This window comes from Anabrus simplex, chromosome 3, assembly GCF_040414725.1.
Source record: "Anabrus simplex isolate iqAnaSimp1 chromosome 3, ASM4041472v1, whole genome shotgun sequence".
Lineage (NCBI taxonomy): Eukaryota > Metazoa > Arthropoda > Insecta > Orthoptera > Tettigoniidae > Anabrus > Anabrus simplex.
This window is the reverse complement of record NC_090267.1, coordinates 244,779,243-244,793,642: the sequence shown is the minus strand read 5'-3', so window position 1 is coordinate 244,793,642 and position 14,400 is coordinate 244,779,243. Positions and strand designations below refer to the sequence as shown.

Here is a 14,400-nt window from a genome sequence, read left to right as displayed (position 1 = left end):
TAAATGTTGATTAGAGCTTCTGAGTGATATCTCTGCAGTTTTTGATAGTATACGGCCACTTATTTTAATGCTACTGGCCCTTTTCTCTTCAATGTTTCACTGGTCCGTAGCTTTTCTTCACTTCAGTATTTTAAAAAGAAGTATATACGTTTTCTCTTCGTCTTGAATTATTTTCGCATATGTAAATAACTAAATTCTTCGTTCAAAGGTATATTATCTCACGGCTTTCTCTCACGCGTTGGTTATATTTTTCTTAGCTCGCAGTGAAAATTGCTTTTTAATGCGGTCTTCTCTTACAAAGTAGTTAAGAATAGAACGAATTCAATTATTTTTAAGGACCATAGTTGTTATATCCAAGAAACTCTTTTCTTTCTCGATGGTCTATATAAGTCTTCGCCTTCTAATTACAATGAACATGCCACATGGATACAGTTAATCTATATTTGCGCTGCCTGAAGCTGCTCCGCTCCATTTTATCGGCTACATCTGCATGTAAATGACCATCTCAACTTTAACGTAAAGGTACACATGTGTGTTCAAATCTGGCCCTTGGTTTGCCTGTCTCTTAGTCGGATAATGCTCTCTTTAAGTCCCATGACATTTAATGTCGTTCTGTCCCCGAATAGCTTCCTTCCAGCGTTATTCCTTCTGACGCTTGCTGTTGATTTCCAGCACGTACCGCTGGGAATCTCGATTTCGCTCTTCAGGTCCTGGGCGATAATTGCCTCTCATCCCTTCGTTTCGACCGTCCCTGTAATTCCATCTGTTGTATGGCCGTCTCTGACCAGCAAAATTACCGTCGGTGGTGGACTGTATCCTGCTGTTAAGTCCACAGTGTGAATCGCTTCGGGGTTTCGTACTCCCGGACAACTCTGATTCGTAGACTGGTCGAGCTGTCTAATTGTTAATTCGGTCGCCGTGGTGGTCTTTGCATTCGCTGCGATCAGTGTCCTCTGTATTTCCACCGATAAGTGCTTAGAAATGGCGGCTATAACCTCGTTCTCTGGGGGCGGGACATCCAAATTACGGAGCTTAATCGATTGGGATACAAAATACCATATTGAGGAAATTGAGCAGGAAGTGTAGCAGCGTAATTTCTGGAGTACCATTCCATTCTCAATCCCTGCTGAACGCCAACTCCCCAATATTTCTTAAGAAATGCCTCCTTAAATTATTAAATTCTTGGTACGTACTAACAGTGTAACGAAACGCCGTCATCCATTCTAACAATAAGTCATCTCGGAATTTCTCAACCGTCCTTAATCGCCTCTCCGGCGTAATCCTACATTCAGGCATGTGATCCTTTCTTTCTCACAGAAATGCACGCGGCCTTCTGTCGTGTATTTCTTTGGTTTGTCCTCCGATGTTCTGATAATATCTTTCAATTGGACCTCCCCGTGATCATCGAGCGTCGAAGCCCTACTTTCCGGTTCCAGTAAGCTTAAAATCTGATTCAGTGGAGCTGCCTTGCTTGTCTGACTGTGTCCTTTCTTCACTTGTCTTCCCATTTCTCCAACATTACTCTGCTGCATCTTACTGAACTCTTTATTGGTCCGCATATCAATCAATTCGACCTTGTCCCTCAAGTGTTCGAGATCTTTATCCATCATTACTATTTTGGTCCTAGTCTTCTCTCCTGACTTCGCCCGCGCTCGAATTGCTTCTCCCTTCTCTTGGTTATTTGCCTAGGTAAGAGGACGATCCTTCATAATCATTACCATTTAGACTTTCACGGCCCGTCTAACTATTCATGAAGTATATTTTGGGATTGTGCCGTGTAATTAATTATAAACACACTCCACGCGTTTCAGAAAGAACCTTGCCTTTGTGCATCAGGAGACAAGAGAGAAATGAAACGACGCATTAAAGGTTGCTGTGAGAAAATAACAAGGAACATAGATTGGTGCCCTATGATGTAATCGGGACGCCACTTTAGCCCCATACTAGAGACAACGAATGGTAACAGCAAAGCATCATTCTCTAGTGGTTCTGATAATAGGTATCCATGATTAACTGAGGTTGTAACCTGTATCACGGTTGAAATTATCTGAGTGTTTACGTATTTTAACCCCCTCTCTGATAAATCTTGGGCGATATCTCTTTATACGGGAAGTGGATGTTCTTGCCCGAATCTAATTACTACATTTCATGCCAATGTGAGTCAGTCAAACTTATTTTTTTACTCAAGAAGCCACCTGCCACCCCCTCTTAGCCACTACATATTTGCGCCTAGTACATGGCAGCGGTGCTGTCAACTGGTCTAGAAGTAATCGAGAAGACTCCTCTTGGCTCCATAATGAGTCGTCTCCTTTCTCACGCCGTTCGTATCTGCCAGGAAACTTCTTAACACAAATTAATATCGGAACTCTTCATCGGTTACCATGTATCCAAAACACACGTTCGCAACCTAGGTTAGGATATATTTTATGATAGCCGCTATCTCGACATTAGTCCGGTGAACCAGTAGCAACCTAAATACGGGAGAACTCCCGGTTACGCTTCAGTCATTCTCAGCAGTATCCACGAACACCGCATTTGAATTTGTACGACGGTACAACTCTGTATGTAATATACTGTATTTACTACAGTTAACACTGCTCGGATGAGCTAAATTAAAAATATAAGGCTCTCTTGCATCACTGCCTGATGAAAATAATTTTCTGTCTCGAATTCGTCGACGATACACACAGAACGAATATCTATGGTACATTGGAGAGGGGTTGCACTTACACTTTCCCTTAAATAGTCCGAGAAGACCAACGCCCCAATAGTTATTCCTCGTCAAACAGGAAGCTCCCTCCCTTTCTGTTCGGCCAGCTACCTCGCAACGGATCTCTCAAATAAGTTAGAAATAAACAAAACAGATGCAGTTCCATAGTTTTAATGGTTCATGCTACTCCAAAAATATGAATGGGAGTTGTCCTCATCGTGGATGTGTGGGATATGGCTCTGTACTTGTATGCGGGATCGAATTCAAATGATTCCAGACCTGGATAATTTGTGTTACGAGACACCCTGACCTCGTCCCGGAGTTGCCCACTTTCAAATCTCTCGCTGTCTCTTGCGGGCTGTTTGCTGACTTTCTCTTCTCCTCGCGTACCCAAGCCATCTACGGCGTTCACACCAGTGAAATTACGGCATCATGCCTTGGTTGATATGAGGGAAAAGCGCCGCACCCTGCTTGCTACGAGTTCGACACGTTTATACTCATGGTCACCCACCGTCTCTAAGCTCGTTCTTTAGCGCTAAATTCAAAATGTTCCACAGTGTTAAATCAATTCAATTGGACCGTGATATGATACTCTTCAGTATACCACAAATCATGAGCAAGAACGCTACGGGACATGCACTACAAGACATGCATTATTTTTTCAGATTCCTTTCCATATTCACAAGTCGTCTTTTGAATGTGGTTCCAAACTGATCCAATCCTTCGCTCAAAGGTACAATTCCAGTACTCGTGACGAAAATATTCCTTTACAGAACCTCACTGTTGCCGTGTCATGAATATATTATGTAAGGTATATATATTTTTGGATGGATAAATGATTTATAGAAGGTATATTGAGACAATATCCTACATCCATTCTACTCATGAAACTACACATTCATAAATACTGTATTCATAAATATTCATAAATATATCCTGCGGCTAACACAACTATTCATGTCGTAAGACGATATAAAATTATTTTCACTTTCATTGTTGAAAATCCTATTTTTCTGAGATATAAGCCTATGAATCACCATCACGCATTTTATTTTTATGAAGATCGGGCCCCCACTACATGTATTATATTCGACGATCCCTAACTTTTCCATCGGAATACACATTGTATCTCCGACCTTACGCATTCAGTTCATTTTTAAGCGTAGGATCTTATCAATCATTTCGCCATTCTCATATATGGACACACTAAAATCATATTTCCTAGAAACAATTTCACGAATTGCGCACCAAGCAAAATATACCTAATAAATTTATCCCGTAGATAGTTGATGACGCTGTGATTCATTCAAATTAATCGGCATATCTCAGTTCAGCCTAATTAATAATCTACATTAACATTCAATAAATCTAAAAACAAATTGAATCACCGCACAAAATGACAACTACATAATAAGAAAAATAATGTGTACTAAACGTCCGTTGATTCTGCCCGTTACATGGTTGAAGTGGGTCTATTCACCTAAAGTCATCAAAACTTTAACTCCGCTTCCTTTTTACTCTTGCATAGTAGTGTCAGTAATTACCTTTCTTAATACCTTATCTCCATTGTACCGGAAGTCCGTCACCTGCAACTTAAAATGTGGATTTAAAAACATCCTTGATCGTATGTTCACTACTATTACAAACAGTACTTGACTTATGGACTATACCTATATTATATCGCCCACTCACTATTACAAATAGATTACACCTTAGTGATTACAGTACTACACTTTTCTACACTGGCCAATTTCGTTCATAAGATAAAACATTCAATAACCACACGGCTATGAACATGTGTCCGCCCTTCTAATTATTACTATATTACACTTCTTTACAATGACAAACCTCCTTTAACAAGACAAAAATTCAATATAACTACACAGTGGCGTACCAAGGCTACTTGGCGCTCAGGGCTGACTAGATGGTAGTCACCCCCTAACACTAAAAGGCTCAAGGATCAATGAGTTTAATTTGAACACAGTTTAATATTCATAAATATAAAATTAATAATATGCAGTGTGTCACTTTAACGCATTACAAAAAGAAAATATGAATAAAATAAAACTATAAGTGATAAAAGGTTAGTTTGTTGAAAAACAATAAAGAATTTTAAAAAGAGAGAAAAGTTTCAGGTTCGTAATTAAAATTTAAAAATGTGCCTTCCTAGCCTTGACGGATGCAAATTTATTTACAATAGAGTTGAAGTCCATAGTGGCAGCCACATCACGTTAAATTGATAAAACTGCCAAAGTACTTAGTCTATCTTGCGTCATTGTGGATCTTAAAATTTTTTTAATAAGCTTCAGCTTAAAGGTAGATCACAAGATGTCACAGACACTGGAATCGTTAAAAGTTGTTTGAAAGCGATGATGAGTTACTGTATGCCTCTAACCCCAAATAAGATAAAAATAACAAAATATATTTGGGTTTCTTCAATTCGACCTTTTCATTATTTTACTTTGATCTTCGTAATAAAACTATGACATCTTTAAAATCTTCAAAGAGTTCTTTTCCGTTCAAATATTCAGGGTACTTCTCTGCAAGTTAAAAACATTTCCTCTTTAGAGTATTCAAAACGTTTTGCTTTTGGGGTTTTATTACGAAGAAAGCCTAAACGTTCATCCAGCTCATTGTTATTGGCGAACCGTTCACTTAACTCACAACTATGTTTATCTAAGATCTCTATTGTACTCCGCTTTACTTCATCTTTCCAGGGAAGTCCAACATCATGAGTGGTTTCGCCTGGCATTTTCCGCTTCACTCTTTGTCTTCGTTCCGTGGGTTCTCCCCATTCCTCACACTTCTTAGTGGTTTTTGATATAACGTCAACTGGAAGGGTTTATCTCCACATATTAACTTGATCATGGAGAGCTTGTAGACAAGTTATTACATAAGTGAACAAAGTGCCTTCGATTTTCAAAGTTTCCTGCGTTCCGTCAATTTTTGGAAGTACCTCATCCCAGAAAGATAGGGTTACAAAGTCAAATCTTTCTATTTACTCTGTCTGGTATCGACGGTTTCAGTTGCTGTGTGTCTCAATTTTTCTAGAGCACGAAGCACTCCATCTAACTAAGATGATAAGGCTTTCACGGCTTCTGCTTTCGAACTCCATTTTGTATCTGAGTGGCCCTTGAGCAATAAACTGACACGTTCCTTGAGGACACTCCATGACACTCCACCTGTGAGTCGAGCTAGAGGAACTGTTACAAATAACGTCACTGCACAAACGTTGACTTGAGCAGCATGAACGCCAAACAAATTGAGTGATTGGTTGTCAGAGGGAACAAACACGGCTTAATGGTTCAAATCTTTTAAACGTTGTTGGACACCATTGTGAATTCCAGCCATTGCCGTGATTGTCGTAGGACTGACCTCGACAGTCTGCAAAGTTCAAGCCTTCTTCTAGCAGTTTCTTTTTCTTATTATCTCAGCAATTCCATTGGCACTTTTGTCTTTCATTGAAATAAAATCTATAAAGCATTCTGTCACAGAACAAATAGTATTTACCAATGACAATAATTATATGTAGAAGCGGAGCAACCCATCCCAAAGCAAGATAATTCAAAACGTCTGGAGCTAGTATTAAAGTTTCAGCTCTTTTAACTATGACTCGTGAAAAGAGCAACACCGGATGTTGTAAAATAATTTATAAATCTATCTGAAATTAACAAGTATCACATATGTAGTTATATGAACAACTTTAGCTGCTAAGGTTTGCTGATAATCAAAATTAAAACCTTAAGTGAGGTAACTCGATCAAAAAACCATTTACTGAAATTATCTCTAGAAGAAAATAGATTGTTCCTAAATAGAGCATAACATGCGGAACCCCAAAATTATTTCTGTTCGGTGAGATCAGTAATGTAAGATCTGAATTAAAGAAACAATTTCCCAACTTTTAAGGTTCAAGAATGTAGGTGAAAATAGTTTAAGTTTGAGACAGAATGAAATGGATACTCATTTAGGATTTTACCACGAAGTCACAAGTTTAAGGACCACAATACATATTTATCCGGTAACCATACTTCATTTCAATCGGTAACATCTGAAATCATTCATTTTCTACAAAAAACAAGGGAAGGTGTAAAAAACAAATCATCATCAACTAAATGTTAGAAGCTGGCAACAACCACAACAATAGTCAAGGCCAAATGTACCGTACCGAAAAACAAGACTAAAGTGAGCTACCGTAATAATTTTGAGGTTTCATTTAGATTAGAAGAAATGAATGTGACGATATACAATATCATTCATATACAAGGAATTATGCGACGTTAGACCTGCTTTTGTTCGTAATAATATGCTTTTTATAATTTTTGAGGATCATTTACACACATGCCAAAATTTACTGAGCTTCCCATTAAACAGGCGTATGCTTGTTCACTTTAGCTCCAATGAATTTCATCTGCTTCGCCTCTGATGTACGATTCGTTTACTCAATTATTATTTACTTTGGATGATTGTCGTAACCATTCCTCACATACGAAAATCCAAAATATGTAGGCTACTACTTGACAAAAAATAAAATAAAAATGAAGCACCTAGTAGAAATGGTCGGATGTCAATGTAACGTTGTAGACGTACACACCATCGGCATATACGTAAATGTTTAGAGTTGCAATTCTTTGTGACAGGTAGAACGCAGAGTGCATTAGTGTTGTTCGTGTTTATTGTTGTTACCAGGCCCGGTAGGATATACAAGGGGCATGAACAACGTCAGATGTTGAGTGATCACTGCAGAGGACATTGAAATACCGCGTACACGCGTTAGGCAGCGTTATGAGCACATGATGGAGTTTGAAAGGGGCTTTACTGTGAGTCTCCATTTGGCCTGCTGGTCGAATCGTGGAATATTCAGATTTGTGGGACATTCGGATGTGACAGTGGACCGATGTTGCACGTGACGGCAGGCATACTCGTCAAGGTTGCAGTCGACCACGTCTGACCATCACACGGGAGGATCGCCGTATTGTGCAACAAGCACATCGTAACCCCTTAATGTCTATCTCTGACCTCCGAGATCAATTGAAGGACTTCCTACAACAGTCAGCCTCATTCCGCGCCATTGGTTGGTGACTAGCAGGGAATTAGGTCCCACGAGTGAGCTGCCGTCAGCACCACAACCCAAATGGCTGCGTTTGAAGTGGTGCCATGACCGTGGAGCGTGGTGTTCCAAGGTGTTTGGCGATGGATCGCGGTTCTGCACTACCTCGGATGACCATCGTCTGCGAACATGACGGCGACCTAGAGAAAGGTCCCATTCTACGAAAGTGTTGGAGAGGCACGGCGGTGTTACTTCTGGCGTCATGGTGTAGTGAGCCATTGGGGGTATGCCTTCAGGCTACGCCTGGCAGTGATTGAGGCAATTCTGACGGCACTATGGTACGTGACGAACATCCTGCGTTCTCATGTGTTTTATCTTATGCGACTGTATCGTGATACCATTTTTGAACAGAACAATCCTCTTCCACACAAGGCGCGTGCATGATGTTGGGGTACTCCCATTGTCAGTATGATCCCACGATCTGTCCGCAATAGAACAGATGTATGTGGGACTTGCCCGGACGTCAACTCCATCCCAGTGCCTATATCCGGGATATCAAGGACCAGTTACAACAGCGTATCTCAGCAGAGGCTTTATGACACCCTCCCCAACCAAATTAGTGCATGCGTCCAGTCCAGAGAGGGTGCAACGTTATACTGATAATTGCGCGGGTACTGCCAAGTTCTTTGTAAGTTTTGCTCCATTTTGTAATCACTGCAATAACATCACACCTTCTGAACACATGAATTTCATATCGTTTCCTCCTCCCCTTATTTGTGCTTCAATGTTTTCGTCAGGCAGTGTATATCGCACATGTAATTATTTTTCTGTTTTCCTACTCCTTTTACTTAAGTTTTCACACAATTTCAAGGACTCTTTGAAGGGAAAATCGGTCCTTACATAGAGTTGTTGCAACTCATAAGGCAAATGTGATAGTATTCTAGTTCTAGGTTGGTCGGTTCTCGCGGTGACTGTTTGTCGTCTTTATCTCACGTGCACTGAGTTCAGTTCTCATGCCAATGTGGTGCAGCTCTTTTCATGCACATCCTCGGTGGTGATGAGCTTCATGTGCCAATTTAATAACATACCAACACTCCTGGCATTCCTAAATTTCGGGTATTATTGGGAATCGAACCCGGACATCGGTGGACGACAGTTAATACTGCTTACAGTTACACCGAGTCCAACATTTGGATTCGATAGTGGCGATTTTACCGGATCCAAGTGCCATTCGCATACATCTCCAAGGAATTTCATTTCGAACACAGCGACGAACAAGTCCTTTATAGTTTATTTTCCATAGAAACAAATAATCAGTAGATAAGTGGTTTTGTTGATAATGATTTGCCTCATTACCTACGTATATAAAACATCGCTTAATTGTATTTGCCTTCTGGAAATAATTATTAATGTAGCTCTCTTTGTGGTTTTGTTTATTCCGAAACGAGCAGGTGGAAGAAGCTTTGCCTTTGAACGCCCTCACTGTCAAGGCAGCTATACTGGCGTCTCAAAATGAAGACATTCCTCCAGGAATCTCTGTGACCGCTGTTGGATGGGGAAGAATCGGGGTGAGTTTCTTTGTTTTCACTAGGTATCGCGCTGTACTCTTGTTATTTAATGGTCTTTGTAAATCATTTGATGAAGTACGTCAACAAAATGGGAGATTTTATATTTTAGGCAAAAATAATGTGATCCTTATAATGACGCATTATTTTTTTTTTAAACTTTTGATTTTATAGTTTCGTATGAATTTCACCGAGTGAGTTGGGTGTTAGGATCGGTACGTGTAGCTGCTAGGTCGCATTCGGATGTTGGAGGGTTCTAACACCATTATTGGCAGCCTTGAAAATTGTTTTCCATCCTTTCTTCTTTTTCAAACTAAGAAAATGACGGGACTGGTCTGCGGTCGCTTTTTTTCCAGTCCGAGTCTTTTCCTTACTCATGGTGTCCAAGAATCCTGTCTGAATTGGTGTGATTTTAAACTATTACCAAGGAATATTTAGTTTCCTGCGTTAATATTTACTTATCTTGTTTCTAGCACCGTCATGACCTGATATTATATATAATAACAAAATTACTATTATTATTGCTACTTGTATTACGCCGCGCTAATACATCGAAACTCTTCAGCGATGGAAGGATGGGTAAGGTAAGGTATCAGCTGTGGCCTTAATAAAGGTACAGCCTCAACATCTTACTAGTATGAAAATGAGAAACAATGGAAAACAATCTTCAGGGCTGTCGACGGGAGGATTCGAACCTACTATCTCCCGAATGCACGCTCACAGTTGTGCAAACCTCACTGAACGGACATCTCAGTTGGTAAGATTATTGTACCCATGGTAGAAATTCTCTGTTCCAGGAGTATACCACTACCGACTATCTAAAGAAGGCTAGCATGTTAACCATGAGCATATGGCTTTGCAAGTATTATTACGGCCCACAGACGTCCATTGACACAAGAAATGTGTGCGCCATAGATCCACAAGAAGGAAGGCACACCTGTGCGGTAAGTATTCAAATATCACTTACTATGTATATAACCATTTCTAGTGTATGCCTACCTAAACTCCGAAGATATCACAAGACTCCTTGGAATGGAAGTAGTAGTTCTGTACAGGCTTCCGGTATCTGATCGAACAGCTGGAAAAATATCCGTGTATGCCGTCCATGCCATTATCATGATAATTTCACATGAGATTACTTTCATCACAGGCAAATGTCCGACACGTTGGCTGAATGGTCACGTATTGGCCTTCGGTTCAGAGGGCCTCGGGTTCGATTCTTGGCGGGGTCGGGGATTTTAACCTTCATTGGTTAATTCCAGTGGCCCGGGGACTGGGTATTTGTGCTGTCCCCAACATCCCTGCAAATCACACACCACACACAACACTATCCTCCACCACAACAACAAGCAGTTACCCCCAGATGGCAGATGCCGCCCACCCTCATCGGAGGGTCTGCCTTACAATGGCTGCATTCGGCTAGAAAGAGCAACACGAAATTATATATTATGTATCACAGGTAAATGGATCAGACGAATATGATGGTGATGCACCTACTGTAGCTCTCAAAGAGTTCTTGCAGGAAAGGCTTCCGCAATTGTTTATTAAACAAAAGTTTAAAAATGAATAAAATGCGGGAATAACAATGAGTCTCGTAATAATCTATATATTAAAAGAGTTTTCAAGAAACAGCTTTGTCCAGCCCGTTCGTCCGTTCTACTGGAATGATTTGCTTCATTTATATTTTATTCTCTCCAGAATTATCTGCCAATGAATCGTCGGGCATTGATTGGTCTCTAAGTTCAATCAACTTTGAGTAATCCTAAAATCAAGTCATAAAATGATCACTCTAATATTTGCAGGCGGAGGCTCAGCCTAACCACAATACATTCTGTACTTACCGAGTTGCATATAGCTAAGTAGCAATATCTTAACGTTAAGGACTCGGCGGAGCTAAACGATTAAAAATGACGGCGACTACAGGCAAACCTGCAATTTCAGTCAAACTTGGTGCACATATTGAACCCTTTAACTTACCATTCCATCGTTGGTCGGCCACAGCTGCTGCAGTAGATCAATATCGAACTCTTAAATCTTGGGGTCGTAGCGGGAATATTTCGGTCACGATCTTAATCAAACTATGGGGTTCAGAAGAGAGCCTAACTACTTGAAATGAGGAGCAAATATGTGCTTACTAAATTTTATTGAATCAATGAAATGCAAAAATTTATTTTATAAAATCATTCATCAAAATCTTTACTTATTTAATGTTTCCAACACAGTTGCATCGCATGGCATTAGTTTTATTAGTTACAGTTATCGAAGAACTTTCCTCGGAGAAAAGTTGAAATATCACAGATTAGTGGATACCGAAAACTATAAAAATGAAAAGAGAACCTGACAATTGGGCACCTATTGATCCAAACGATACCTGAGAATTAATCCACACGATCCGTGGAAAATCTGACCTTCAACAAGTAGAGTTCCAGATTTACTTTTAATTAAGGTTATCCACCAGTCAAATACCCTGTCGGATATGGGAACACCCGCCGAATGGACCCTTAATCGAATCAAATTGACTATCTGTTGCTTTGGATAGGTTGCGAGATTCTACTGGAAAGCATGGTGTTCACTATTAGTTAACAGCAGCAGTCATAATTAAAAATAAAATTCCACCCTGTATTGCCATCTCGTGACACCCTTAATTTATAGATTAATCCAGATGCTGAAACGTGCATCACCCAAACTGCGAAATGCAGTAAACTTATTCATCATGCATTTAGAAGAAATGCCAAACACTGAAGTTAAATAAAAAGTGGTAAATCACTTGAAAAATATTCTTACAAAACCAACTTTCAGGTTATAAACGGTTACGTTAAGTTTAATAAAAGTACAAGTCCACATGGTAAAATAAAATAAAAAATCTAGGAATTCTTTCCTTTACAACAACGACTACCATTACAGATCCATCCACTTATTGTTTGTCCCAACAAACTAACTACAAAATTATTGATCGACCACCATCCACTATTATAAAAATGATAGAACGAAAAATTGAGAATGAAATATATTCCCAGCTGACGAATCGAACCCGCATTCGTAACTCACGTCTCACATAAATAAGCTGAGTGTCAACACGCGCACTAACAAAGCAATCGGACGTCCGAACGACAAAACAATTAAGTCCGCAACTAAAATAAAATACTGAGGGTCAATGAACTCAAACGTGTGTGGCAAACAGCAGTAAATACTCAATCACCGTTAGCTCAGTATCCAATATTGGACAACCTCACGTTCATGCCACTAGTGGTTCCATAATCTTATGTAAACACCTTCCAGCTTGTAAGAGCTGTGCCAAACATGACCTCAATATTACTTCGCTAACACGCTTCACATTGCATACACTACTGCAGACACTACCATCGCTCAAGTCACTTCACAAAAACACCTAATCTAAGACTTGAATATAACAGACGGCACCCTAAACCTATCGTCGGGCCTACATGATGTCTACACACCCCTTCCTAAATCTATCGCTGAGCATAAACTGGGACGTATGATCATCAGTACACTCCTATGATAACATGTGACGTCTTAAATCTATCGTCGAGCGGAAACTGGGACGTCTATGCATCCTCTAGGATGTCAGGCGAAAATCCTAACTTCAAACACATTCTTTGCTATTTAGCTGGAAACCTTGTCGAAACTATAGCACACAGTGAAACTAATCTTGCCACTGAATGAACGCAAGTCGGGAAATGCAACTAAGTCCCTATCTTGTTAATAAACGTGAAATTGAAAATAAATTATGCGGGGCAAGCAATCCACAACACAAACACGATCTCGACATAAGAAATGAAGTTTGGAAAAGTAATAATGAATTTCAACACACGTCTAACATTCCATGAATATCGCCAAAACATAATCATCACCATCGCAAAAATCCACACTGTAATTCTAGGGTGAGGGCCAAAAATCGCCTACCATCTCGCTATTCCAACAATGATATCCATAAACTATCCAGTGAAGCGAAATTCAATGAATCTACGCAGCCAAACTATCGCTTTAATAACGTTCAATATCTCATCCCACAGTGTTTCCGAATTAATGATTAATTGTGTATTTATTGTTGAACAAACAGGCTTCCGCCCAATACATGTTCTTGTTCACATCGCGTTATAAATTAAAATTAAATTAATAAATAAAAAAATAAGTAAGTACAATAAATTACATTCTTTATCCATAAGGGCTTTGGACAACTCCTTCTCGGAGGTCCAGTAGCCATGGCATTTCGGCAAACAGCACGTGAGCTGACAATGGCAATTAACAAATTAAAATGGCATGCTAGATAAAAGAGTTAACGTAAAGTTAAGGCAATGATAATAAGAAGCAAGATGTCGCAACCCTGTAAACCTACTTCTACCTTCTACCCTGTCAGCATGTCTAATGGAGATATTACTACATGTTGACGTTGTCCTAGCCTCTAAAATACTGAGTGCCAGTCTCTTGCTGACCTGATTATGCTGGCTACTACACTATTTACATTCCATGCCATTACATCATGTACTACCTCGTATTTATCTGAGACATTGTTTTCTCACTGCGCATAAAAACTTATTCATGCCACTATCATTTCTCCACTGATTTGCAATCCATGCAGTAATTTTTTGTTCATCTCTTTGTCTGCACATTTTTTGCTGCTTAACATCTAGGAGTTTTTCCCTTAATTTCTCCGTTCCTATACAGTCACAAAGAAAATGTAAGTCATCTTGTTCGGCCTCACATAGTATACACTGAGAGTTCTTCCTGATCCTGTTCCACCATTTGTTTCTATGCAGCCCCAACAACCACCATAGTAACCCACCCTTAAACTTTCCGTCCCCAAATCTTATACTTAATTTTTAGAACTGGTATACCTGGGTCTGTATGTCCTTAATTCTCATTGTTAGGGTCCGCTGCATTCTGCTATCGCTCCCCTTCCATCCCTCTCTCGCCAAATATATCCCATACCCAATTCCTCAACATAACTTCAGATTTTTGCTAGCCAACTCTCATCATACATCCCTTCAAGTTCATATCTATATAATTCCTGCAGTAGAATGCCACCACTTCCTTGTCTTAGTCTAGTCCAATAATTT

At 39.7% G+C, this 14,400-nt stretch overlaps 1 protein-coding gene across 1 annotated transcript in view; it reads left to right on the top strand.

The window, feature by feature from the left end:
- Positions 1-14,400, top strand: part of LOC136866199 (brachyurin) — an 88,484-nt gene that overhangs the window by 52,652 nt on the left and 21,432 nt on the right. Inside the window, exons 5-6 of the mRNA XM_067142945.2 lie at positions 9,209-9,325; positions 10,120-10,266. Coding sequence (XP_066999046.2) covers positions 9,209-9,325; positions 10,120-10,266 — 264 coding nt within the window. The remainder of the gene's footprint in view (positions 1-9,208; positions 9,326-10,119; positions 10,267-14,400) is intronic.